The following is a 25,130-nucleotide window of genomic DNA, read 5'->3' as shown; positions in this document are numbered from 1 at the left end:
ACTTCTCTGCTGCCAGAGTTGAGGCACACATGGGACAGACATGCCACAAACAGGAGACATGAGGTAGACGTGAGGCACACATCATGCAGATGGCAGGACGAGGCAAACACACACACGATACAGATGTGACAAGCATGACACATGAGCCAGATGATGCAGACGTGGGGCACCCGTGGTGCAGGTGGCAGGCCGGCACACCTGCGTCTCCCTCAGGAAATGGCTGTGCTGCCCGGGGGTCTCGCACCACTGCCTGTGCACCCCTCACTGGGCATCTGGTTTTCATGTGAGGCCACGATGGAGACCCAGCCCAGGAGGGCAGGTGGCCGCCGCGGGCCGGAGACAGGCAGGATGGACAACGCAGAGCCGTCCACACAGCTTCCGAAGGGCCAGGCTGCCGCGTGCTTTATTGGGGACCCACAGGACAGGTGCCCAGCCCCCAGGCGGCCAGTGCGGCCGGGCCCCTCAAGAGTACTCCCGGGTGAACTTGGCGTAGAACTGGCTCAGCTTCTCCAGCAGCAGCCGCAGCTTGTCCATGGGGGGCAGGATGGTCATCCTGAAAGGGGCGGCGTCAGCGGCGGGGCGGGGCGAGGCGAGGCGGGGGGGGGGGGTGGCGGGGGCACGGGGAAGAGTCAGGGCCTCACCGGAAGTGGTAGGTGCCTTCCCGCTGCCCAAAGCCGCTCCCAGGCACCACGCAGATACCGGTCTCCTCCAGCAGGCGCAGGCAGAAGAACATGTCGGGGGCCACGCCCAGCTCCTGGGGAGGCCAGTGCGGGTCAGGGGGCAGGGCCTCGGCCTCCCCCCGCCCCCGCCCAGCCCCGCCCCTGCCCGGCCCCGGCCCACCTGGGCGCGCTGCACGGCGCGCGGGGGCAGCTGCATGCGCGGGAAAGAGTACATGGCGCCCTGCACCGGGTTGCAGCGAATGCCCGGAGCCTGGTTGAAGACCTGCTCGGTGAGCTTGGCCTTGGCCGCCAGCTCGGCCAGCACCGCCTGCTTTTCCTGCGGCCGCGGAGGGACCCACGGTCAGCGCAGCAGGCCGGGGGGCACGGCGTCTTCCCGACCCCCGCCTGCTGCCCCCGCCCGCTCACCGCCTGGAACTGCGCGAAGGAGGGGTCGGAGGGCTCAGGCGGGCTGACCACCATGTCCAGCAGGGCCTGGCCCGGCACCGGGGGGCACAGCCGCACGCTCATGAGCTTCAGCATTTGCTGCTGGACTGCGGGGTCCATGTTCACCACCTCGACGTAGCCACCGCGGAACCCGCACCTGCGGGGCGAGGGCGGGCGTCGAGGAGGGCGGCTGAGCTGGGGCGCGGCCCACACCCCCGGCGGGCCCGCACGCACTCGCCCATGTAGCCCTTGGAGGCCGAGTGGAAAGAGGCCAGCTCCTGCTGCGTCGCGTACGGCGGCCCCAGCTCCGCCAGCACCTTCTTGAACGAGTGGAACTGCGAGCCCTCGGCATACACGTTGTCCTGGTACACCTGCGGGGCGGCGGGCGTCACGCGGGGCCGCGGCCAGCCCACCCTCCCCGGGCTCTCGCTGCCGCCCGCACCTCATCAGCCATCAGGAAGAGCCGCTCCTCGAAGGCGAAGCGGATCACCGCCTCGATGCATTCGCGGGTCTGCACCTGCCCTGGGGTGCGGGGGAAACAGCGCGCGCAGGGTCAGCCCAGGGCGCATGTCGGGGCCGGGCCGGGCCGGGCCGGAGCGAGGAGAGACTGGGCGTGCGGGGCAGGGCGCACGTCAGGGCGGGCGGGGCGCACCGGTGGGGTTGCCAGGGTTGATGACGCAGAGCGCGCGCGGGCAGCAGCGGTCACGAGCCTGGCGCAGCGCGCGCCGCAGCTCGGCCACGTCGAGCGCCCAGGCTCGCTCCTCGTCCAGATAGTAGTCCACCTGCACCGCGTTCAGCTCGGCCAGCGCGGCCGAGTAGAGCGGGTACTGCGGGATGGGGATGAGCACGCCCGTGCGCGTGCGGCCCTCGCCGGCCACCAGCAACTTCAGCACCGTCTGCGGGCACAGGGGAGAAGGCGGGGTTGGCGGGCCCCGGGCCGCACCCACGCCCTGCCCCGGGTCGCCCGCGCGTGTCCCCCTGGCCTGACCCACCACGATGGCGTCGCTGGCGCCCGTGGACAGGAAGATGTTGCTGGGGTTGGCGGGGATGCCTCCATCGCGCCTCTCGATGTACCGGGCCACGTCCTCGCGGATCAGCTGGATGCCAGAGCTGATGCTGTAGGCTCCTGGACCGGGCCGGGGCGAGACGCAGAGGCCCGTGAGGGTGGCCAAGGCCCCGCAACCTGCCCGCCCAGACCGCCCTGCGGCACCAGCCCTCACCCAGGCTGTGGCCCCCGCACGCCTGCAGGATGCGCTCTGCCCTCCTCTTGGCGTCAGCGGGGAAGTCAGGGCTGCTCAGGAGGTCGGGGTTGACACACAGGGCCAGCACCTGGGAGGACAGGCGCTGAGCGCGGGCGCAGGGCGCAGGGCGGGCAAGCGGGCGGGGGCAGCGGCCGCACAGCAGCCTCACCTGGCGCAGGAAGGTGATGGGTTTCTGACCCATAGCCTGCGCGTCGCCGATGTTGGCGCGGATCACCTCGGTGAAGGGCTTCTTCACACCCTGGGAGCGGGAAGCAGGCAGGTCGGACCCCACAGCCCCGTGCACCCCTGGGCCGGGCCGGGCCGAGCCTGGGGCCCAGGCGCCGCCAGCACAGCAGCGGGGGCCCAGGACCGTACCTGGCGCAGCTCCTGCTCCAGCTCCAAGGCGCGCAGCACTATGGGGCCGCGCACGGCGTACTCCACCTTCCGCACGCAGGGGTTCATGGTGTCCAGCGTCAGCACCTTCTCCTTCAGCCCACATCTTGCGACCTTGCTCTGGTCACCTGCTCTCAAGGCCATGGTTCTGCTCAGACCAGGTGGGAAGGCAGCTCAGAAGGCAGCAGGACCAAGAAGTGGGTAGAGTGGCGGCTGTCTGACAGGCTCCGCAGGCCAGGACTGGGAGGGTGGGAGCCTGGCAGGGGCGCCCACTCTGCTGGAGCCCGGCTGAAGGGGCTGGGGCTGCCTGGCCCCACCCCATCCGCCAGGGCGCAGTTCTGCCCCAGGGAGCCAGAGGGAGTGGGTGAGGTGGCAGGCGGGGCTTGGCGCCAGGCCCAGTGCCCGCCCCGCATCCCCGGGGCAGGGGAGCAGGAGACCCACATGGGGGGTAGGGACAGCCGAGGAGCCACAGCTGAGGGGTGGGGGCCGGGCCCAGCGGGTCCAGGGAGGATGGAGGTTTACCCCAGCAGGGCCCGGCCGAGGCCTAGTCCTCTTGGCAACCCCATCTTTGCTGGGGCCAGCAGACCCGTCTCCTAGGTAACTGAGCCAAGCCTTAGGAATCCTGGGGGCACTGGGGGAGGGGGTGAGGAGCTGGCAGCCACACCAGAGGCTGCAGGAGCACAGGGTTGGACCTTGGTCCCCCAGGCAGCACTGCAAGGGCCTGGAGCGCCGGGGCCTCCACCCTGGGGCTGCCCTTGGGGCCACACCCGGGGCCAGAGGTGACCCAAGTTTCCCTTCTCCTGCCCCTGATTGGTGGAGCGCGCAGGAAGCTGCCGGGATAGGTCCTCGGAGCCCCACCTCCAGAGGCCCAGGGCACAGCCAGGATGGCACAGCCAGGCGCCTGACAGGAGGGTCAGCAGGGTCAGGAGGCCGGCGCCTGGAGCCGGCGGAGAGAGGCCGTCAGGATCCCTCCCTGCGGGGCTGGCCCACCTGTCTCTCACCTGCACCTTTCCGCCCTGCCGCCACCACAGCCTCCCCGTGCAGAGCTGGCCCTCGGGCTGGAGCACAGGTTAACGTGGCCCAGCCCCAGGCAGAGCCAGCCCCTGCCCGCCTCCCGGCAGTGCGGCCCAAGTGGCAGCCTCGAGGCAGGTGGACCTTGGGCAGCTGTACCGCCCCACACACTAAATTTAACCGGCAGCCAGCTCCTGGCCCTCCCCCAGACCTAAGGACAGCAGCTCTCCAACCACTGTGCCAGGAGAAGGGCGGGCCCTCAGGACACTGGGCTGACCCAGTCAGTGCCCAGCAGGGGACGGGGGGAGAGGCCAGTAGCTCACACCCATGCCCCCCGGCACCGGCGGGTGTGCAAAGCTACCGCCATGGACATGAACTGGCAGTGCCCTCAGCCCTCCCTCTTGAGACCCCTTAGGGGCCCCTCTCACTCTGGCACACTGTGCCCAGCCAGCTTGGAGCCCAAGTGGCCAACTGCCTGTCCCCTGTCCCACCCCAGGCGGAAGCTGGCAGCCAGGATCAGGGCGACACGCCAGCGACGACGGACCCGCCCCCTCCCCCAGGGAAGTGTGCAATGCCAGCCTTGTGCCTGCTCTGCCCCTCTGGCTCGGGCCCAGCAGTCCTGGGAAAACCACCTCCCCTTCCAGGCTGGGGTCTCCGCCCCCTGGCACGGCCACCCTCAGCCTTGGTCCCCAAGGAGTGGCCCCCCAAAGCGCCCTGCTCCTTCCGGAAGGCAGGACTCAGGAGGGGAGCACTGAGGCTTCCTGCACAGGGCTGTGGGCCCCTCCCAGAGCGCCGGGACTGCCACGTGCGGGCCCCGGCACGCACCCACAGGCTTCCCGAGCTCGTTGGGACGGGCGTGCCCAGCTGAGCAGCACACCTGCTCCCACTGTGGGGACGGTGGCCCAGGTGAGACACACAACAAGGCTCCGTGGCCAAGCAGCCCTTTATCAGAATCCCAGCATAGTCTCTGCAGCCAGAAGCCCTGGGCATGGCTGGCCAGGTCCGTCCCGGGCGCCGGCAGCCAGGGCAGGCAGCCCTCACATGAGCAGGCAGCACGGCCTCTTCTCCACAGGGGCCTCCTCCAAGGGGGCGGTGAGCCTGAGCAGGGGCGGGTCCCCGCAGGCCCCGACGCCACAGTCGGGGTGGGGGCTCTCAGTGTCAGCAGGCGGGCTGTGCTCCGGGGGCTCCGGGGCCTCCGGGGCCTCGGGCCCGGCGGCTGGAGGACGCTGTAGCTTGGCGGCCGCTCGCTGGCGCTTCAGCTCTGCCAGGGTGTGGTGGGCCTTGTCCCGGGCCGGGGCCTCCGGCGTGCTGTTCTCCAGAGGGCTGAGCTGGTAGGAGACGCTCCGGTCCAGCCGCTTGGAGTACAGGTGGCCCCCTGGAGAGCCCCCTACTCGGCCGTTGTGTGGCCGGAGCACCTCGGGGTTGTCCTGTGGGCGGGGCCGAGCTGTCAGGAGAGGCCTTCGCTGGGGGTGGCAGGGCCCCTGCCGTCAGGCCGCAGCCCAGGCCGTCCGCCGGGCCTGCCCGGGGGACGCTCACCTCCAAGGGCGCTGGCTGGAGCTCAGCGTCCGCCCGGCGGTCCTCGTCGTCCTGCGGCGGCGCCGGCTGCTGCCACACCACGGCCTCCTGAGCGTGCTCCTTGCGGTACATGTCGGTGCGCTGCGTGAGGCTCACCCTCCTCACCACCTTCCTGCTCGCAGGAGGGCAGGGGAAGGGAGGGTTACTCGGCCTGAGCCCCTGCCGGGCCCTGCCTGCCGGCCGGCAGCCCACACACTCACCCGCGGCTGCCTGCGCTGGACGTGCGCCGGCGCAGCAGGGAGCGCTGGCGGCCCTGGGAGCGCAGGAGGGCGTCGTGCTTGTGCTTCAGCTCCAGCAGCTTGGCCCGCACCTCCTCGTCGCCGCACACGTCTGCGGAGAAGGCACGGTGTCACGGGAGCCCGCCCGTCCCCCTGCCAGGTACAGGCAGCCCCAGCTCACCCAGGGGCGTCTCATCCAGCAGGGACTTCGCATTCAGGTCGGCCCCGTGCGCCACAAGCAGCTCCACCAGGTGCACCTGTGGGCCACCAGCCGGGCTGCTGAGGGGTCTGCAGCAGGGCGTGCCCCCCGCCCCCCGCCCCCAGCCGCAGCACCCACCTGGCCCCAGTAGGCCGCGGCGTGCAGTGGCTCCCAGCCGTCGCGGTCCTGGGCGTGCAGGCTGGCTCCATGCTCCAACAGCAGAGCGGCTGCCTCGCTGAACCCGTTGGCGGCCGCGATGTGCAGCTACAGGCAAGACCCAGTGCTGAGTCCTGGCCCCTCCGGCAGGCCCCCCCACCCCACCCCCACTCAGGCGGCTGGGTCCTCACCAGCGTGGCCCCATGGTCCACAGGCCCATCGAGGCTGGCCCCAGCCCGCAGCAAGCTCCGAATGTCCTCCAGCACCCGCAGCTCCGGCACCGCCCGGGCCTCCTCAATGCCCTCCTGGGTGATGCCTGTGGGGCATCAGGCTCAGAGGGGGCGTCCCCAGGACCCCCCGTCCCCAGGCACGGGGACCACCACGTGCACCCACCACGGCTGGCCATGGCAGTCTCCAGGCAGTCCAGCGTCCGCTCGTCTTCGCACAGGTCGTAGGGCATGTTCCCATCCGCGTTGACGGCCAGGAGATCGGCGCCACTGCAGGGGGACGGAGCGGCTGCTGGTCCTGGGACCCTCGTCCACAAAACCAGGCCCCTCCCCCAGGCCCAGGGGAGGGCTGCCTCTGGAGATCTCCGGCTCCCCTCTGCCTGCACCCACCCTGGCGCGAAGCCACACAGCCCACCCTGCAGTCTCCACCTGGGCTCCAGGTCCCCAGAAGCAGGGGACGTGGCCCACCTGCTGAGGGGTGCAGGAGTCAAGACACCGGACTACAAAGCTGTTGGGGAGCGGGCCCTGGTTCTGCTGGAAGGCCCGTGTGCATGGGGGGCAGAGCCAGCACTGCCTGACGAGCACCTGGTGCACCCCTCCCCACAGAGGCCCTGAGTGACGGGGGCTGCCGCCCGCCACACACCCGCCCACCCTGGCCTGGAGCACTCCCAGGAGACCTAAGCCCCGAGTCTGTCCTACTGGAGGGGCGTGGACCCTGGCGAAGAGCCAAAGCCTCACTGTGCCCAGGTGTCCCTTCCCACCTGCCTGCTCACCAATGCCCCCACAGCAGCATCTCTCCACAGACGCAAGACCCATCCCGACTCCCCAGGGTGCCGGGGAGAGCCGTGGGCCCTACCGGGCGATGAGCAGCTCCACCAGGTGCAGGTGGCCGCAGGTGGCCGCGGCGTGCAGGGGCGTCCAGCACTCGCTGTCGCAGGCGTTGACGTCGGCCCCCGCCTCCAGGAGCTGCTGCACCATCTCGCCGAAGTCGTCGATGCAGCACTGCACGTGGGGAGCCTGAGCGGCGCGCACGGCCCAGCACCCGCCCCACCCAGCACGCCGCCCACACCCACCACACGCTACCTGGTGCAGCGCCGTCAGGCCGTCCTCGTTGGCCAGGTCAGGGCTGACCCCGCGGCTGAGGAGCTGCTGGACTGCAGGAAGGGGACGTGGCGTCAGGCAGTGCCTGCTCAGGCCCCAGGGGAGCGGGAAGGGGAGGACAGCAGGACAGCAGAGGCGCCGACTCAGGCCCAGGAGCACCGTGCCCATCCCCCTCCTGCCCCTCAGAGCCCAGGGGCCCTGCCGTGCAGCAGCCTGCCCACAAGCCCACGCCTGGCTCCCTGCCCCCAGCTCCTTCTGCGGGTGCAGGCGGCACCCAGAGCCTTCGGAACCTCGTTGCCCGGCCTGGGGCCCATCCCCAGCACCTCCTCACCCCGCCTCCCAGCGCGGGCAGGAACAAGACTGTCCTGGGCATCGTGGCCCCCACCCCGCACCCAGCCGAGCCAAGCACAAGGGTCTCCTGCAGGCTCCCACGGCCCAACCTGTGCCCTTGCCGCCAGCAACTCGGCTGCCTCAGCACAGGACCTCTGCGTGGGCCGGCACACACTCGGGGCACCCACGGCCGAGGCAGCCGGGCCACTCTCAGACGGGCAGGAGTGGCCGCCCACAGACTGCACGGCCCTGAAGCTCCACCACACTCACCCTCCTCCAGGTCATTCCGGGCAGCGGCCTCCAGCAGGGCCACACTGGGAGGGAAGAGGACCCGCTTCCGGGGCCCCTGGCCGGCCGTCTCTTCCCGTGGCTGCTCCCCCGGCCCCTTCCTGCCCGGGGCCTCCTTCTCCGCCTGGGCCCACATCTTCACCTGCTGGGCTCGGCGCTTCTGGGCGTGCTTCAGCCGCTCCTGGGTGCTCATCCTGCCCACCAGCGGCATCTCCGCCAGCAGCTCCAGGTGCTCGGCCATGGCGCGGGCTGCCTGCCCACGGGGCTGCGTGGGGCACCAAAGTAGGGGGCCCAGGGGCCAGGCCAGGCCTGAGGGGTGGGGCAGCTGGCTGCACGGGCACCCTTGAGGGCATCCCCTTGCCAAGGCTTGGTGCCCTCTGCCCCGGCAAGGCTGGGTCGGGAAGACCCCACACTGTGACCAGGAACCGGCAGCCTTGGGGGCACAGCCCCAACAGCACGGGGGAGGCGCCCGCAGCCGCCCCCCAGCCCGGCCTGCCTGTCAACTGATCAACCTGCAGGGCCTGTGCAGGGCGGCACCTTGCCGTCCTCTTGGGGTCAGGGTGCACAGCCCCAAGACCTGGCCAGCCGCAGTCCAGGGTCTCAAGCTAATTGCCCAGATAACGAAGTCCCAGCTTCCTGGCACCGTGCCGGGCAGGAAGCAGGGCAGGGCCCATCGGCAATGAGCCCCAGAGCCTCTGGAGCCTGGCTGGAATCCGGCAGCAGCCGTGGTCAGCGCCTGCCTCTCGGGCCTGCCTCCCACAGTCAGTGCAACAGTCCTAGTGGGGAGGCGTGGCCGCAGAGCCAGGAAGTCAGGCTCCTGGGCACAGGTGGGCCCGCTGCGCCGTCCTCAGCAGAGCCGTCCCCGCAGCAGCCGCACACACCTGAGAAGCAAAGGACGAGGGAGCGAATGAGGGCTGCGCCCAGGGCCCAGCTCCGGGTGAAGCCCACCTGCGCGCCCCACCTGCCCCCCACCACAGCAGAGGGCCGAGGGAGGGGCCTCTCGCACTCCCCCACCTTCTCTCCAGAAGGGCTGTGCAGCTGAGAGAGCCCAGCCACACACGAGGCCACCCTCCCTCCAGAGCCAGGCCTGCCTGGGACTGGGCAAGCTCCTCCCTGGCCCCTCAGGACTGCCAGGAGCCTCCCGGCCTCAGCCCGCCCTGACCAGCACCCTGGCCCTCGCTGTCTGGCATCTGCTGTCTTCCTCACCAGGCCAGTCAATGCTTTCTCCACGAGGGGCTACAGTAGAGGTCCAGGGCATGGTGACTGGGCTGCCCATGTAGGCCTACCAGGGGAGCAGGCAGGGGTCACAGCGAATGCCCCCTTCCTCCAGGGAGGGGCCTGTCCCAGGCCAGTCCGTCCTGCTCAGGTGCCCCAGTTTACCTGAGAGCTCACCTGACAGGTGCAACCTGCCGACACCTGGTCCCCTCCACAAGGCTGGTCTCAGAGGCTCTCGGGATTGGGCCAGCAAGGCCGCTGCCCCACCCTGTGCCACGTGAGGTGCGCCCCTGCCCCACCCCGGAGCCCACACCCTGCTGGGCTCTGCAGGCCTGCTGTCACACCAGAGACCCACCCAGCACAGGTGCCCGCCCTGCCGCCGCCCACAGCACACCCCTCCTCCCCACAGGCTGGCAGGGTGGGACTTCCACCTCGCAGCTGTTGGTGGCTTTGGGCCTGCCAGGGAAGCCACCTGGATGGCAGCCCCCACGCCCTACCCCTCCCAGGGAGAGCCCAGGCCCAAAGCAGGGCACGCTGCCCCTGCCCAGCCCCCACCGCTGGCCAAGCTGGGGAAGAACAGGACTTCACAACCATCACACAGAGCATCCCACACAGAGCACCCTGTACATGGAACACCCTCCATGGAGCACCCCCACACGGAGCACCCCATACATGGAGCACCCGCACAGAGCACCCCATACAGAGCACCCCCCATGGAGCACCCCCACACGGAGCACCCCCATGAACACCCTGTACACAGAGCACCCCCACACGGAGCACCCCCCATGAGCACCCTCCATGGAGCACCCTGTACATGGAACACCCTCCATGGAGCACCCGCACAGAGCACCCCCCATACAGAGCACCCCCACACGGAGCACCCCCATGAACACCCTGTACACAGAGCACCCGCATGGAGCACCCGCACACAGCACCCCCCCGCAGAGCACCCGCACACAGCACCCGAGGCACAGCCCCCACTGTGCTCTGGCCTCCACACTGGAAGGCACCTGTGAGACGCTAGAGGCAGCACCGAGACTCTGGGACTCCTGGCGGAGCGGCCCGAAAGCACACTGTACACAAACCTGCGCAGGCCCCTGCCCCGCTCTGGGGCCCACTGCCTGCTCGAACGGCAAAGGGGCCCAGGCAGGCCCAGGCAGGGCTGGGCCCCGCCATGGTGAGCCTCAGGGCCCAGCTTCCCACAACACATCCACTTCCCCAAACTCGGCCTGCCTGGCCTCGCTGACCAGGGCCAGCCCCAGCGGGGACAGGACAGCCAAACCGCCTCATGCCTACCTGAACCTTGCTGCCCGCACTTCACCAAGGATGGCTTCCCAGCCGCAAGACAGACACCCACAGCACAGAGCCGGGAGGCCCCGTCGGTGGCCACAGTCCCGGCACCCGGCGAGTGCACAGGCAGCTCCCCCACCGGCCCCCAGAGACCCCCGCAATGCTGCACAGGCAGGATCTGGCCCATGTCTTCCACGCCTCAGCTCTGAGCCCAGGCAAGTCGCGCGAGTGCGACGCTGAAAGGCTCTGGCCGTGCCCTCCGTCTGCACGCAGGGCCAGTGGCCTTCAGCAGCCCCAGGACAGACACACCTCGCCTTGCACCGGGAGCAGCTGCAGCCCCACCCTCCTCCACACAGGGAAACAGGGCACGCACTAGGCCTCACCAGCAAGGCCCAGCATCTGACCTCCCACCAGGGTCACCATTCCCAGACAGTCTGAAGGGCTAGACAGGAGGCGCCTGCAGCCAACTGCTAGCCATCCCTCTCCCATCACCACTAAACACTCCGCCACTCATGTCCCTGACAGGAACAGCAGTGTCCGGCAAGGGGGGTGGCTGGGCTCCGGGGCGCTCTTTGGCCCAGCCTGTCTCCTCACTAACCAGCAGGTCTGCTGAGGATACACTCCGCACCTCAGCCTCCTGCGTGTGTCTGAGGACAGGCAGGCACGACGCAGCCCAGCCAAGGCATGGATAAGCTCAGGGCCAGGACTCCCTGTGGTCTGCATGGTCCACTCAAGAGGCAAGAGGCCCAGGGACCTCAGACACGTGTGGCGTTGCAGCTCTGCGGCCCAGGAGGCAGGGTGGTGGCCGCTCAGGGAGCTGGTGCAGGACCCTCACCACTGTGGCTCCGGCTCCATCCACACGTGACACCTGGAATACCCTCTGGCCACTCGATGCCAGGGCCGCGTCCATGACAAAACACTGGAAATGCCCTAAATGTCCACCAAGGGTCTCACCAGACAGGCCTGATGGGCACTGCAGCACAGGGGGTTAGGCCACCACTGGGGGCGCCCACATCCCACATCAGAACACTGGTCCAAGCCCCGGCTGCCTCACTTCCAGTCCAGCTTCCCGCTAAGGCACCTGGGAAAGCAGGGGACGAGGCTCCAAGTCCTTGGGCCCCTGCATCCACGTGAGAACTCAGGATGGAGCTCTGCGGTCCTGGCTTCAGCTGTTGCAAGCATTTAGGGAGAAAATCAGCGGACAGAAGTGCATGTTCTCTCTGTCGTCTGCCTTTCAAATAAATCTTAAAAACAAACGATTCAATTAAGCAGGCGCCTGGCACGTGGTACAGCCGTGAAGCTGCCGACCAGAATACGGGCGTCCTATACGGGGTGCCGGTGCAAGTCCTGCTAACGTGCACCCTGGGAGGCAGCAGGTGACAGCTCCAGTACGTGAGTCCCTGCCACCTCCATACAAGACCCAGCGGAGATCCCAGCTCCTGACTCTGGTCCAGCTGTGTTACAGGAATTTGGGAGTGAACCAATAGACGACTTTTTTGCCTTTCAAATAAAATGAAAATATAATTTTTAAAAGCACCTGGTGGGGGGGGGGTAAGTGTTGTGGTGTAGCGGGTAAGGCACCTCCCGCAACACTGGCATCCCATATGGGCACCTATTTGAGTCCTGGCTGCTCCACTTCTGATCCAGCTCCCTGTTAATAGCCTGGGAAAAGCAGCAGAAGATAGCCCAAGTGCTTGGGCCCAAGAGACCCAGATAAAGCTCCTGGCTTCAGCCTGGACCAGACCTGGCCACTATAGCCATCTGGGCGTGAACCAGCAGATGGAAGACCCCTGTCTGTCTCTCCCTCACTCTCTGCCTTTCAAATAAAACAATCTTTGAAAAGAAAAAAACCACACACAAGGAAGTGGGGACAGGGCAGAGGGGCCCTCAGGGTTGTCCAACCGGGAGCCCTGGGAAGCAACTGTCCAGAGCCAGGGTTGCTTGGGGCCAGCAGATGACCTTAGGTCAGACCCTGGAAAAGCAAGCACGTACAAGGGAGTGTGTGAGGCCCTGACACCCGGGGGAGCACACAGAATCTCCTGCCTAGCAGGCCACCCGGACCACAGGAGGCTCTTGGAACAAGGATACATGTGATCAGACCCTGCGAAACCTCCTTGCAGGAACTGTGGCCTGCACACCCCAAAGCAAGCGCGCTGGACTGAGGAGCAGGCGGAAGATGAGAGGGGAGGCCAGCCGGGGACAGGCCCAGGAGGTGACCCAAGAGGCAGAGGCAGGCAGGGGCCCCTCGCTCCCTCTGCACTCCAGACAGCCCCTAAGACATCACAGACACACCCTGGAGACCACGAGTGTCGAGGAAGCAAGCCCAGCCCCGGAGGAGCCTTGCAGGTGTGCGGCAGCTCCAGGCCCCCTGGGAACGCACACCCTGCCTCAACACGCCTGTGCCTGAGGTTCCAGCTCTGGCTTCCGACTCCAAGAGGCAGCAGGACAGCCAGGGTGATCGGTTCCTCCAACCATACAGGAGAGCATTGGGTCTGGACTCTCCCCCGTTCTAATAACAACCGACATCCACTGGAGCACGGTCAAGGATACGAAGGGCACTCCACTAAGGAGGCCAACAGGCATGAAGCGAAGAGGCCCATGCCACCCCTCCAGGCCAGGCGGGGACCCAGAGAGACCCACTTGCTGCTGGTGGGGTGCAGGCCAGGACAGCCATCGGGAAAGCAGCCAGGCAGTTAATCAAGAACACGCAGAGGCCAGCGTCATGGCACAGCAGGCTAAGCCCAGGCTGGAGCGGCAGTTCAAGCCCCCGCTGCTCCACCTCAGATCCAGCTCCCTGTTAATGCACCTGGAAAAGCAGTGAAGATGGTCAAGTGCTTGAGTAGAGTCCCTCCCAGAGCAACACGGATTCTGGTAAAAACAGAAGAGGGCCGGTGCTATGGCGTAGCGGGTAAAGCCACCGCCTGCATCCCATATGGGCACCAGTTTGAGATCCAGCTGCTCCACTTCCAACCCAGCTCCCTGCTAATGCACCTCAGAAAGCAGTGGAAAATGCCCCAGGTCTTTGGGCCCCTGCACCCACCTGGATGAAGCTCCTGGCTTCGACCTGGCTGTTACAGCCATTAGGGAGTGAACCAGCTGTAGGAAGATCTTTGTCTTTCTCTCTGTAACTCTGCCTTTCAAATAAATGAAATAAATCAAAAAAAAAACAAAAACAAAAAACAAAAAAACTGAAGCAACAGCAAACATCAATCGAGGGGCTGGCCTCGTGGCACAGTGGGTCAAGCCACCACCAGCAATGCCAACATCACACATCAGAGTCCAGCTCTCTGCTAATGCACACAGGAAGGCAGCAGAATACGGCCCGAGTGTGTGGGTCCCTGCCACCTACATGAATACCTATTAAATCATTTTAAAAATTACTTTGTTGGCCGGCGCTGCGGCTCAATAGGTTAATCCTCCACCTGCGGCGCCGGCACCCCGGGTTCTAGTCCCGGTCGGGGCACCGGATTCTGTCCCGGTTGCCCCTCTTCCAGGCCAGCTCTCTGTTGTGGCCCGGGAGTGCAGTGGAGGATGGCCCAAGTGCTTGGGCCCTGCACCTGCATGGGAGACCAGGAGAAGCACGTGGCTCCTGGCTTCGGATCAGTGCGGTGTGCCAGCGGCAGCGGCCATTGGAGGGTGAACCAATGGCAAAAGGAAGACCTTTCTCTCTGTCTCTCTCTCACTGTCCACTCTGCCTGTCAAAAAAAAAAAAAATTATTTTGTATTGATACTGACAGAGCTCTTGAGAAAGTGCTACACAACCAAAGGTTGTAGAAAATTTTAGGTGATAAAATACCATACAAAGATGTGGAAACAAAAGGATGCTATAGTCGCAGGGCTCTATAAATCCCTAACTTGGATTAGGACCGCACCACATTTTGTGCATTTTAGAAAATGGTCTGCAGAATCATAAAAGCTCAAAGCTGTGTTCTAGGCAGCAAAAGGTACAAGATGCACCCGCACTTCACAGGACGGCCTGACCACTGCGTCCGCGTGCTGTACCATCTCAGGGACGTGGCTAACCCCTTTCTGTTTTTTTTAAATGTATTTATTTATTTGAAAGTCTAAGTTACACAGAGAGGAGACGCAGAGAAAGAGAGTACACAGGGAAGAGACCCCAGAGAGGTCGGCACAGCCTCAGTACTCAGGGAAGACACCCCAGGGAGGACGGACAGCCTCAGCACACAGGGAAGACACCCAAGGGAGGACGGCACAGCCTCAGTACACAGGGAAGACACCCCAGGGAGGACGGACAGCCTCAGTACACAGGGAAGACACCCCAGGGAGGACGGACAGCCTCAGTACACAGGGAAGACACCCCAGGGAGGTCAGCACAGCCTCAGTACACAGGGAAGACACCCCAGGGAGGACAGCCACGCTCCGCTCCCTGGGAGCCGTGCTCCAGGGCGTGGTGCTGCCGCTCCTCTCCCAGCTGACAAGGGCAGTTTAACCAGGGTTACACGGAGTCCCCAGGCCTCTGCCTTGGGCTCTGCTCTGGCTCCTGGGACTTCCGCTTTCTGATTCGGAAGACTGTGTATCGTCTCTCCCTGCAGTTGTAACATAGGACGTGGCGGAATTCCAGGCCCCCGTACATGGCTGGAATCATCACCTACACACTGCCTTGAACTGTTGGAGTTCATGTTGAGAGGCAGAGACACAGAGAGGGAGCTTCTTTCCCAGTTCACTTCCCAAACCCAAAGCAGCTGGGGCTGGGCCAGGCCAAAGCAGGGAACCTGGAACCGAATCTGCGCCTCCCCCGCGGCCAGCAGGGACCCAGCTCCCAGAACCAGCCGCGGCTGCCTCCCAGGGTGTGCGCCAGCGGGAAGCAGAGCAGTGAGGACAGAACTGTGGGCTCTGTGGAGGATACAGGACCCCCAAGGGGCGACCTACACGGTGCCAAAGCCAGCCCTAATTCTGCCTTTCAGAACAAAGTATTCATTCATGTATTTTGAAAGGCAAAGAGACAGAGAGAGGGCTCTTGCTGCTGGCTCATCCTTGAAATGGCCACGACAGCCAGGTCGGAGCCAGGCCAAAACCAGGACTCCATCTGCTCTCCCACATGGGTGCCAGGGGCCAAGCACTCGGGCCATCTTCACTGCTCCCATGAGTCCACGGCCACCTCCGCAGAGTGACCACGCAAGCCACGGTGTGACACACAACTTTCCACCACCAAGAACCACTGTTGGGCAGGAGGCAACCCTCGGGAGGGGAGCTGGGCCCAAGACGGAACGGCCCTGCAGTGGATGAGGAACAAGGCCCAAGGACAGCAGAAGGGGCCGTGCCCCAGGCGCCAGGAGCACAGGCTCCCTGGGGACGCCCCACACAGCCCATCTGAACAGGTGGAGGGAAGAGACCCTGCAGGTCAAGGGGCAAGAGCACAGGCACGGGCACCCTCTAGTGCCCCCGTGTGGATGGTTGACGTCAGCCCTGGAGATGGCCCAAGCTCCTCACTGCCCTGTGTCCCCACCACAAAGGCCTGTCCCAGAAGTCTGGCCAGGTGACCACACATCAGCCCTGGGAGCCTGGCCTCTGTAGGTGCAGGACAGGCACCCCGAATTCCCCCAGTGTATCAGCACTGCCCCCTTAACATCCCTGTCACTGTGACACAGGCCACAGACACACACAGTGCCTCCCACACAACACTGCGAGACCAGCACACAGACCATCTGCAGGCCACTGCCCAGCCCACACCAGGACCCTCACCCAGCCGATGTCAGCAACCCCTCCCCACACCCCACACCGAGATCCCTGCCCACACCGCAGGACAGCAGTCCCACCCTGGTTTTCTTATGGCTCTCCCAGAGCTCAGAGGTGAAGGCCCCACCTCCCGCAGCAGGAATCACCCCGTTCTCTCCCTCACCTGCTCATGGGCTCCTGAGTCTCCTCCCAGGAACTGACGATGGCTCTCCTTACTCACACCCCTACCTGGGACGGACACCAGGGCACTTCCTGCTTGGGCCAGGGCTAGGATGTCCTGCCCTTGAGTCCTGGTGCCCAGTGAGTACCCCAGCAGCCTTCTGGGGCTGCCGCCTGCAGTGCCAGCGGCCGTGTGGGCACCAGTTAGCATCCCAGGTGCTTCACTTCTGATCCCGCTCCCTGCTGGTGCACCTGGGAGGGCAGTGGACGGCTCAGGTCCTTGGGGCTCTGCACCCACGTGGGAGACCCAGGGGAAGCTCCTGGCTCCTGGCTCTTCCTGGCTGAGCCCCAGACATTGCAGCCACTTGGGGGGAGTGAACCACTGGATGGAAGACCTCTCTCTCTCTCTCTGTCTCTCTCGTCTCTCCTCTAAAAGCAACTCTTTCAAATAAAATAAATAAATCTTTAAAACGAAACAAAACAGCCTTCCACCGTGGATGCAGCCATCTGAACTCCCCCATTTACATCTGTAGGGACACGTGTCCCGTGCCAGCACCACACAGGTTAGGGGTATCTCCCTGTGTTTTCCATTTGCTTGTCTGAGCATCAAGGAGGTGAGGCACCTTTCCAAAGAATTTCCTCTATTATCTTCTTTTTTAAAAATGTATTTATTTATTTGAAAGTCAGAGAGAGAAGTTTCCCATCTGCTGGCTCACTCCCCAAATGGCTGCCACAGCCGGGGCTGGGCCAGGCTGGAGTCAGGAGCCAGGAGCTTCTTCAGGTCTCCCACGTGGGTGCAGGGGCCTGAGCATTGGCCATGTTCCGCTGCCCTCCCAGGTGCATTAGCAGGGAGCTGGATGGGAAGTGGAGCAGCTGGACTTGAACCAGCGCCCATAAGGGATGCTGGTGTCGCCTTTATCTACTGTGCCACAGCGCGGTCCCCACTCAGCTATCTTCTAAAGCCACGGCACTTGGTCACGTGCACGCCTGGTGCGATGCAGTGGCCTCGGAGGTCCCGTGACAGCCTCCCTTTAAGAGGCGTAGCGGGTCAATACTTCGGAGTGCAGGGGCTGGCCCATCCGTGAGGGTGGACTCTGCCCCACGCACAGTCTAGTGTGGCAGGAGGGTTGGCACCTGATGCCAAGGCACGGCAGCATCCTCTCAGCCCTCTCTGGGAGCAGCAAGTAGCCACCAAGTCTCAGGACACTTGGGTGGGTTCTGGGCGGCAGCCACAGCCCTGAGCCGTCTCGGACGCGGGGGAGCCTTCGGTTGGCACAGCCAGGGCTGACAGTGTGACTATGGCCTCAGAGACCCTGATCCAGACCACCCGGGGGAGCAGCCCCCACACGGAAGACCCCACGGGAGGGAGACTGGGAAGCAGCACTGTGCACCACCCACGGCGGCTGCAAGGTGGGGACAGCCCACACACAGCCCCCAGAGGCATGCAGTTCTGCCACATGCTACAAGCACATCAGACAGAAAAGACAGACACGTATCAGACAGGCACTGAGGGGACACAGGCAGAAGTCACCAGAGGTGGGGGAGGGGAAACGCAGGGCGAGTGCACAGCTGCCTGCTAACGCACCTGGGAAAGCAGCAGACGGCCCAAGTGCTTGGGCCCTGCACCCGCGTGGGAGACCCGCAAGACGCTCCCGGATCCTGGCTCCTGCCTGGCCCAGCCCTGGCCGTTACAGCCATTTAGAGAGTGAACCAGCAGACGCAAGATCTCTCTCTCTCTCTCTCTCTCCTTGTCTCTTTAACTCTGCCTTTCAAATAAATAAATAAACCTTAAGAAAGGAAACACACCCCACACGCACATAAGATGCCCTGACCTGAGGGTGCACAGTGTCCCCCACCAGCGTGACCAATCCTTCTGTCTGCAGCACAGACGCCAGCTGGACTCGGCCACCGTCTGCCTGGAGGGGGCACCAGACCCCACAGGCAGGGGCTCAGGGCCCAGAAGTCCCTCAGGGTGAGGCACAGCACCCCTGGCTGTTACCCATGCTGCTGCCCGGCCAGCCACACGTAGGGCTCTCACACTCCCACCCTGGGCCCCAGTCATCTGCCCGAGCAGCTCCAAGAACTCCGGAGACACTGGCTTGCCACGGGGCAGGGGCGCGAGGCGGCTTCTCTGGCACACCCTCCCGTGGCTGATCGTCTGCAAGCTCAAGGGGTCTGTGGGGATGCAGAGACTGAAGGGAAAGCCAGCGAGGCCCGCGTCTGGGTGCCATGGTTCTCCGTGCCCAGGGCAGGCCCCTCGGGGGGTCTCTGTGCCTGAGTGGCTGCATATGCTTCGGGGGGAGAGTCAGTGCCACAAGCTCGGCCTCACCCTCCGACTCAGCACTGCGGAACCGGACCGCCAGGGCACGAAGCAGGAAGTCAGAGGCCGGCAAGGAGGACACGGCTCCTCAGCCGCAGAAGACACGATTGCATGCACAGAAAATGCTTAGGAGTCGGGGCCCGGCGCCTGGCGTAGCGGGTAAATGCTTAGAGGAGTCGGGGCCCGGCGCCTGGCGTAGCGGGTACATACTTAGAGGAGTCGGGGCCCGGCGCCTGGCGTAGCGGGTACATACTTAGAGGAGTCGGGGCCCGGCGCCTGGCGTAGCGGGTACATACTTAGAGGAGTCAGGGCCGGCGCCCTGGCGTAGCGGGTACATACTTAGAGGAGTCGGGGCCCGGCACCTGGCGTAGCGGGTAAATGCTCAGAGGGGTCGGGGCCCGGCACCTGGCGTAGCGGGTAAATGCTCAGAGGAGTCAGGGCCCGGCGCCGTGGCGTAGCGGGTAAATGCTTAGAGGAGTCGGGGCCCGGCGCCGTGGCGTAGCGGGTAAATGCTTAGAGGAGTCGGGGCCCGGCACCTGGCGTAGCGGGTAAATGCTTAGAGGAGTCGGGGCCCGGCGCCGTGGCGTAGCGGGTACATACTTAGAGGAGTTGGGGCCCGGCGCCCTGGCGTAGCGGGTAAATGCTTAGAGGAGTCGGGGCCCGGCGCCGTGGCGTAGCGGGTACATACTTAGAGGAGTCGGGGCCCGGCGCCCTGGCGTAGCGGGTAAATGCTTAGAGGAGTCGGGGCCCGGCGCCCTGGCGTAGCGGGTAAATGCCTAGAGGAGTCGGGGCCCGGCGCCCTGGCGTAGTAGGTAAATGCCTAGAGGAGTCGGGGCCGGCGCCGTGGCGTAGCGGGTAAATACTTAGAGGAGTCGAGGGGCCGCTGCTGTGGTATAGCAGGTAAAGCCGCTGCCTACAGTGTCGGCATCCCACATGGGAGGCAGTTCGAGTCCCAGCTGCTCCTCTTCCGATCCAGCTCTCTGCTATGGCCTGGGAAAGCAGCAGAAGTCCTTGGGCCCCTGTGCCCATGTGGGAGACCCAGAAGAAGCTCCCGGCTCCTGGCTCCAGATTGACGTGGCTTTGGGGGTGAACGAGCGGATTGAAGACCCCTCCCCCCCAGCCTTTCAAATAAATAAATAAATCTTAAAAAAAAAAAACACACAAAATACTTAGGAGTTCACAAGAGGATTATGAGAACAAATAGGTACATTAACGAAGCTGTAAGAGATAAGGAAACATGCCAGTATCACTTGTGTTTTTAAGATTTATTTATTTGGCAGGCGCCGCAGCTCACTAGGCTAATCCTCTGCCTTGCGGCGCCGGCACACCGGGTTCTAGTCCCGGTCGGGGCGCCGGATTCTGTCCCCGTTGCCCCTCTTCCAGGCCAGCTCTCTGCTGTGGCCAGGGAGTGCAGTGGAGGATGGCCCAGGTGCTTGGGCCCTGCACCCCATGGGAGACCAGGAAAAGCACCTGGCTCCTGGCTCCTGCCATCGGATCAGCGCGGTGCACCGGCCACAGCGCGCCGGCCGCGGCGGCCATTGGAGGGTGAACCAACGGCAAAGGAAGACCTCTCTCACTGTCCACTCTGCCTGTTAAAAAAAATAAAAATAAATAAATAAAATAAAAAAAAAAGATTTATTTATTTGGGGCCTGCGCTGTGGTGTAGCGGGTAAAGCTGCCACCTGCAGTGCCGGCATCCCATATGGGCGCCGGTTCGAGACCCGGCTGCTCCACTTCTGATCCAGCTCTCTGCTATGGCCTGGGAAAGCAGGGGAAGATGGCCCAAATCCTTGGGCCCCTGCACCCATGTGGGAGACCTGGAAGAAGCTCCTGGCTCCTGGCTCCGGATCAGTGCAGCTCCGGCCTTGGCGGCCATTTGGGGACTGAACCAGCAGATGGAAGATTTTCTCTCTCTCTCTCTCTCTGCTTCTCCCTCTCTCTCTGTGTGTGTAACTATGACTTTCAAATAAAATAAATAAATCTTTAAAAAAAAAAAGATTTATTTATTTATTTAAAAGGCAGAGTTACACAGAGGCAGAGAGAGAGAGGTCCTCAATCCACAGGCTCACTCCCCAAATGGCTGCAACACCTGGAACTGGGCCGATCCTGAGCCAGGAGCTTCTTCTCGGTCTCCTACATGAGTGCAGGGGCCCGAGCACTTGGGCCATCCTCCACTGCTTTTCCAGGTGCATTAGCAGGGAGCTGGATCAGACGAGGAGCAGCCGGGACTTGAACTGGTGACCACATGGGATGTCCATGCTGCAGGCAGAGGCTCAGCTTGCAATACAACATTGGCTCTGTGAACTCAAAATCTGATAAGCAACCCATTTGTTGAGGAAAAAATTTGGACACTTCACAAAATAAAATACACAAGCAGCCAATAGAATAAACGCCAAAAAAGATGCTCAAATTGGGGCCAGCACTGTGGCGCAGTGGGCTAACGCCCTGGCCTGAAGTGCATGGGTGCCGGTTCGAAACTGGCTGTTCTACTTCCCATCCAGCTCTCTGCGGTGGCCTGGGGCAGCAGTAGAAGATGGCCCAGGTCCTTGGGCCCCTGCGCCCCTGTGGGAGACCCAGAAGAAGCTCCTGGCTCCTGGCTTCAGATCGGCTCAGCTCCGGTTGTTGTGGCCAGTTGGGGAGTGACCCATCAGATGGAAGACCTCTCTCTCTCTGCCTCTCCTCTCTCTGTGTAACTCTGACTTTCAAATAAATAAATAAATCTTTAAAAAAAAAAAAAAGATGCTCAAGTTAACACAAGTTACAACCACAACGAGCTACAACAGACACCCCCGAGAACAAGGCCTGAAAGGTGGCCGTCCTGTCAAGGAGACAAGTGCTGGGAGGACAAGGACAGGCCTCTCAGAGTGGCCCGTGCCCACTACCCAAGAGAACCAGATGCTTCACATGCGGACTTGTGGACTGCCCATCCACACGTGCGCTCCTGGCACAGGACACAGATGTATGCGCTCAGCACACTGCCACACCAGCAGGAACAAGCGGACACGCGAGCCACTGCCACCTCAACCTCCACAACACCGACTGCGGGGGAGGGGGTACTGTGGCACAGCCGGTAAAGCCGCTGCCTGCCATGCCAGCAGCCCACATGGGCACAGTTTGAGTCCTGGCTGCTCCACTTCCAACCCAGCTCCCTGCTGATGGAGCGCGGGGCCGGCGCTGGCTCGCGCCACCTCCCCTCTGCTGGGAGAGCAGCAGAAGATGGCCCCAGTGCTTGGAGACCCTGCACCCACGTGGGAGACCTGGAGGAAGCTCCCAGCTCCTGGTCTTGGACTCACCCAGACCTGACTGTTGCAGTCAGGAGAGTGAACCACAGGATGGAAGATCTCTCTCTCTCTCTCTCTCTCTCTCTCTTCCTCTCTGTAGCTCTACCTTTCCAAAGAATAAGAGAAAATAAATCCTTAAAAAATAAAGAAAAGAGGGGCTGGTGCTGTGGCACACTGGGTTAAAGCCCTGGCCTGAAGTGCAGGCATCCCATATGGGCAGAGGTTCAAGTCCCGGCTGCTCCTCTTCCGATCCAGCTCTCTACCATGGCCTGTGAAAGCAGCAGAGCATGACCCAAGTCCTTGGGCCCCTGCACCCACGTGGGAGACCTGGAAGAAGCTCCTGGCTCCTGGCTTCAGATCGGCGCAGCTCTGGCCATTGTGGCCATCTGAGGAGTGAACCAGCAGATGGAAGACTCTCTCTCTCTCTCTCTCTCTCTTTCTGCCTCTCCTCTCTGTGTAACTCTTTCAAATAAATAAATAAATCTTTTTAAAAATTTTTAAAAATAAAAGACTATAACCCAAGAGTGCTGCCCCCACCTCTGAACCCGGTGTGCCTTCTGGCTCCCACACTGGGCCCCTGGGGAGGCCAGGGGCTTGCAGCAGCAGTGAGCCAGGGCCAGGTCAGGTCCCTCCACCCTCAGCACCCTCTCTACAAGAAGAAAAAGTAACAGGACAACGCTCCCTGGCACAGCACGGGGTACGGAGTTCACATTTGAGTGCTCGCAAACACTGCAGTTTTGTTGAAACAGCTCGTCTGTATCGCCTGCCATGCTGCGCTCCACAACGCAACGCGAGGTGGTCTTCTGAAGAAGCCACTTGACCGGCAAAGCTGAAAACTTTTCCCGTCTGCCTACTTGGTGCCATCGTCATCACCTGTTCCTCCCGTCACCTTCTAGTACCCGAGGGCACGTGGCGGCTCCTGTCACTCATGTCTCTGCACCCTATTTCAACATTCTTATAAATATATACAGTTTTTTAAAAGTTTATTTGAAAGGCAGAGTTAGGCCGGCGCCGCGGCTCACTAGGCTAATCCTCCGCCTAGCGGCGCCGGCACACCGGGTTCTAGTCCCGGTCGGGGCGCCGGATTCTGTCCCGGTTGCCCCTCTTCCAGGCCAGCTCTCTGCTGTGGCCAGGGAGTGCAGTGGAGGATGGCCCAGGTGCTTGGGCCCTGCACCCCATGGGAGACCAGGAAAAGCACCTGGCTCCTGGCTCCTGCCATCGGATCAGCGCGGTGCGCCGGCCGCAGCGCGCCAGCCGCGGCGGCCATTGGAGGGTGAACCAACGGCAAAGGAAGACCTTTCTCTCTGTCTCTCTCTCTCACTGTCCACTCTGCCTGTCAAAAAAATAATAAAAAAAAAAAAAAAAAAAAAAAAAGAAAGGCAGAGTTAGAGAGGAGGAGAGACAGACTCCCCAGTGACCGCAGTGGCTGGGGCTGGGCCAGGCCGAAGCCAGGAGCTTCTTCCAGGTCTCCCACATGGGCCATCTGCTGCTGCTTTCCCAGGCCACTAGCAGGGAGCTGGATCAGAAGCGGAGCAGCCGGGACTGGAACCCGCGCCGCAGGCAGAGGCTGTACTCGCTGGGCCACGAGCCCTTTACTGCGGGCTCCCCTGCTGACCCTCAGACCTCACCCAGTGCTGACCCCAGGACAGCCAGCAGCTGACCACCTGCTGAGTGTGCAGAGCAGCTCCCAGGAGACCGGGACACAGGGCCGGCCTGTACCTGGCCAGGCTCTCGCCCCACCTGCACACAGCTGGGCCAGGACGCTCAGGGGAGGCTCCCAAAGTCCCTGGAGGTAAACAAACAGCCAGACATCTTGCTCTGGCCACAGGCAGGGGGTCACCCGAGATGGAGCTTCCTGAGGCGCCTGCAGTGCAGACATCACAGGAAGTGGCCCGCGACGCCGCCCAGAGCTCCCGGAGTCCCCGGGACAGAGCCCAAGGTGCGGCCCAAAGATGCCCACGTCCCCTAGCTAGGCGTCTGCTGGCCCAGGCAGCCCTGTGGGGACAGGTGAGGGATGAGGCCAAGACGGGCCAATCAAAGCCGGCAGAGTGGACGTCCAGCGGGGCATCGGCGGAGGGGAGGAACTCCCCGCTCCACCCCAGCTCTGAGCAAGACTGGGCAGGGGGCCTGAGGCAGGGGCAGGCAGCTGACCCCTGGGAGCCCTGGACACCCGTCACAGTGAGGGACCGGGAGGTCCCCACAGGCAGCCCCTTCAGGAAACGGGCCCACGCTGGGCCAGGGCAGCGCCGACTCTCTGATGGGCACCAGAGGGCCAGGTGCTGCGGGCAGGGCGGCACCAGAGGGCCAGGTGCTGCGGGCAAGGTGGTACCAGAGGGCCAGGGTGCTGCGGGCAGGGTGGCGCCAGAGGGCCAGGGTGCTGCGGGCAGGGCGGCACCAGAGGGCCAGGTGCTGCGGGCAGGGCGGCACCAGAGGGCCAGGGTGCTGCGGGCAGGGCGGCACCAGAGGGCCAGGGTGCTGCGGGCAGGGCGGCACCAGAGGGCCAGGTGCTGCGGGCAGGGCGGCACCAGAGGGCCAGGGTGCTGCGGGCAGGGCGGCACCAGAGGGCCAGGTGCTGCGGGCAGGGCGGCACCAGAGGGCCAGGGTGCTGCGGGCAGGGCGGCACCAGAGGGCCAGGTGCTGCGGGCAGGGTGGCACCAGTGGGCCAGGTGCTGCGGGCAGGGTGGCACCAGAGGGCCAGGTGCTGCGGGCAGGGTGGCACCAGAGGGCCAGGTGCTGCGGGCAGGGTGGCACCAGAGGGCCAGGTGCTGCGGGCAGGACCCTGCCCCGCCAGAGCGCGCGGCCCCGCGTCCAGGTAAGACTCAGAGGCGACGGAGAGCGCGGGGCCGGCGCTGGCTCGCGCCACCTCCCCTCTGCGCCCACGCCCCGGCTCCGGCCCACAGGGCCGGCCGCAGGCCGCAGGCACAGCAAGTCCGGGCAAGGCAAGCCCAGCTGACCTCCACGACCGAGGGCCCAGACCCACCTCACACTCGGACAGAAGCAGCGCCCTCGCGGCGGCCTCCACAGGCGGGGCCCGCCAGACCCATCTCCCCAGCGCCCCCACCTGGGTCCGGCTCGGCCGCCTCCTGCCCGGGCAGGGGCCCCGCCCCGCCCCCGATCCCTGGCCCTCGGCCCCGTGCCGCCGCAGGTCCCGGAGCTCTGCGCCTCACCTCGCTCTCGCGCCGGCAGCTGCCCGCGTCTCATCTCCCTCGCAGGGCGGTCAGCAGCTCGCTCTCCTCGGTGCCGCGGGGGCGGGCCCCGCGCCCGGCCTTCGCCATGGCAACGCTACACTTCCGGCCCGCGCGGCCCAGAGCCGGAAGCCGCGGTGC

At 64.3% G+C, this 25,130-nt stretch overlaps 2 protein-coding genes across 6 annotated transcripts; both read right to left on the bottom strand.

Annotated features, from left to right (window-relative positions):
- Window positions 1-376: 376 nt before the first annotated feature.
- GPT (glutamic--pyruvic transaminase) lies at window positions 377-4,676 on the bottom strand. 2 transcript variants are annotated; one of them, XM_051828705.3, is made up of 12 exons: window positions 3,260-4,676; window positions 2,720-2,885; window positions 2,514-2,603; window positions 2,324-2,432; window positions 2,096-2,229; window positions 1,756-1,999; window positions 1,546-1,625; window positions 1,338-1,474; window positions 1,086-1,260; window positions 841-996; window positions 642-754; window positions 377-553 (listed from the first exon to the last, which is right to left on the bottom strand). In XM_051828705.3, exons 1-12 carry the CDS (start codon window positions 3,301-3,303, stop codon window positions 463-465), a joined length of 1,539 nt encoding a protein of 512 aa, XP_051684665.2. In that variant the 5' UTR covers window positions 3,304-4,676; the 3' UTR covers window positions 377-462. The 2 variants fall into 2 exon arrangements, with proteins under 2 accessions (XP_051684665.2, XP_051684666.2); XM_051828706.3 differs by having other exon boundaries at window positions 3,739-4,676.
- A 3-nt stretch (window positions 4,677-4,679) lies between these two features.
- Window positions 4,680-25,128, bottom strand: PPP1R16A (protein phosphatase 1 regulatory subunit 16A). 4 transcript variants are annotated; one of them, XM_089336574.1, is made up of 12 exons: window positions 24,972-25,127; window positions 19,387-19,513; window positions 7,825-8,723; window positions 7,207-7,277; window positions 6,980-7,125; window positions 6,290-6,393; window positions 6,088-6,212; window positions 5,879-6,004; window positions 5,723-5,798; window positions 5,524-5,653; window positions 5,285-5,435; window positions 4,680-5,175 (listed from the first exon to the last, which is right to left on the bottom strand). In XM_089336574.1, the coding sequence occupies exons 3-12, from the start codon at window positions 8,081-8,083 to the stop codon at window positions 4,786-4,788; spliced, it is 1,578 nt and encodes a 525-aa protein (XP_089192700.1). In that variant the 5' UTR covers window positions 8,084-8,723; window positions 19,387-19,513; window positions 24,972-25,127; the 3' UTR covers window positions 4,680-4,785. The 4 variants fall into 4 exon arrangements, with proteins under 4 accessions (XP_089192700.1, XP_051684663.3, XP_069931783.2 ...); XM_051828703.3 differs by lacking the exon at window positions 19,387-19,513 and having other exon boundaries at window positions 24,972-25,128; XM_070075682.2 differs by lacking the exons at window positions 19,387-19,513; window positions 24,972-25,127 and adding an exon at window positions 9,235-9,288.
- Window positions 25,129-25,130: the final 2 nt, after the last annotated feature.

Source organism: Oryctolagus cuniculus, chromosome 6 (genome assembly GCF_051225735.1).
Source record: "Oryctolagus cuniculus isolate XC-2025 breed Fujian yellow rabbit chromosome 6, ASM5122573v1, whole genome shotgun sequence".
Taxonomy (NCBI): Eukaryota; Metazoa; Chordata; class Mammalia; order Lagomorpha; family Leporidae; genus Oryctolagus; species Oryctolagus cuniculus.
Note: the sequence above shows the minus strand (reverse complement) of the source record. Positions and strands in the feature narration are given on the sequence as shown.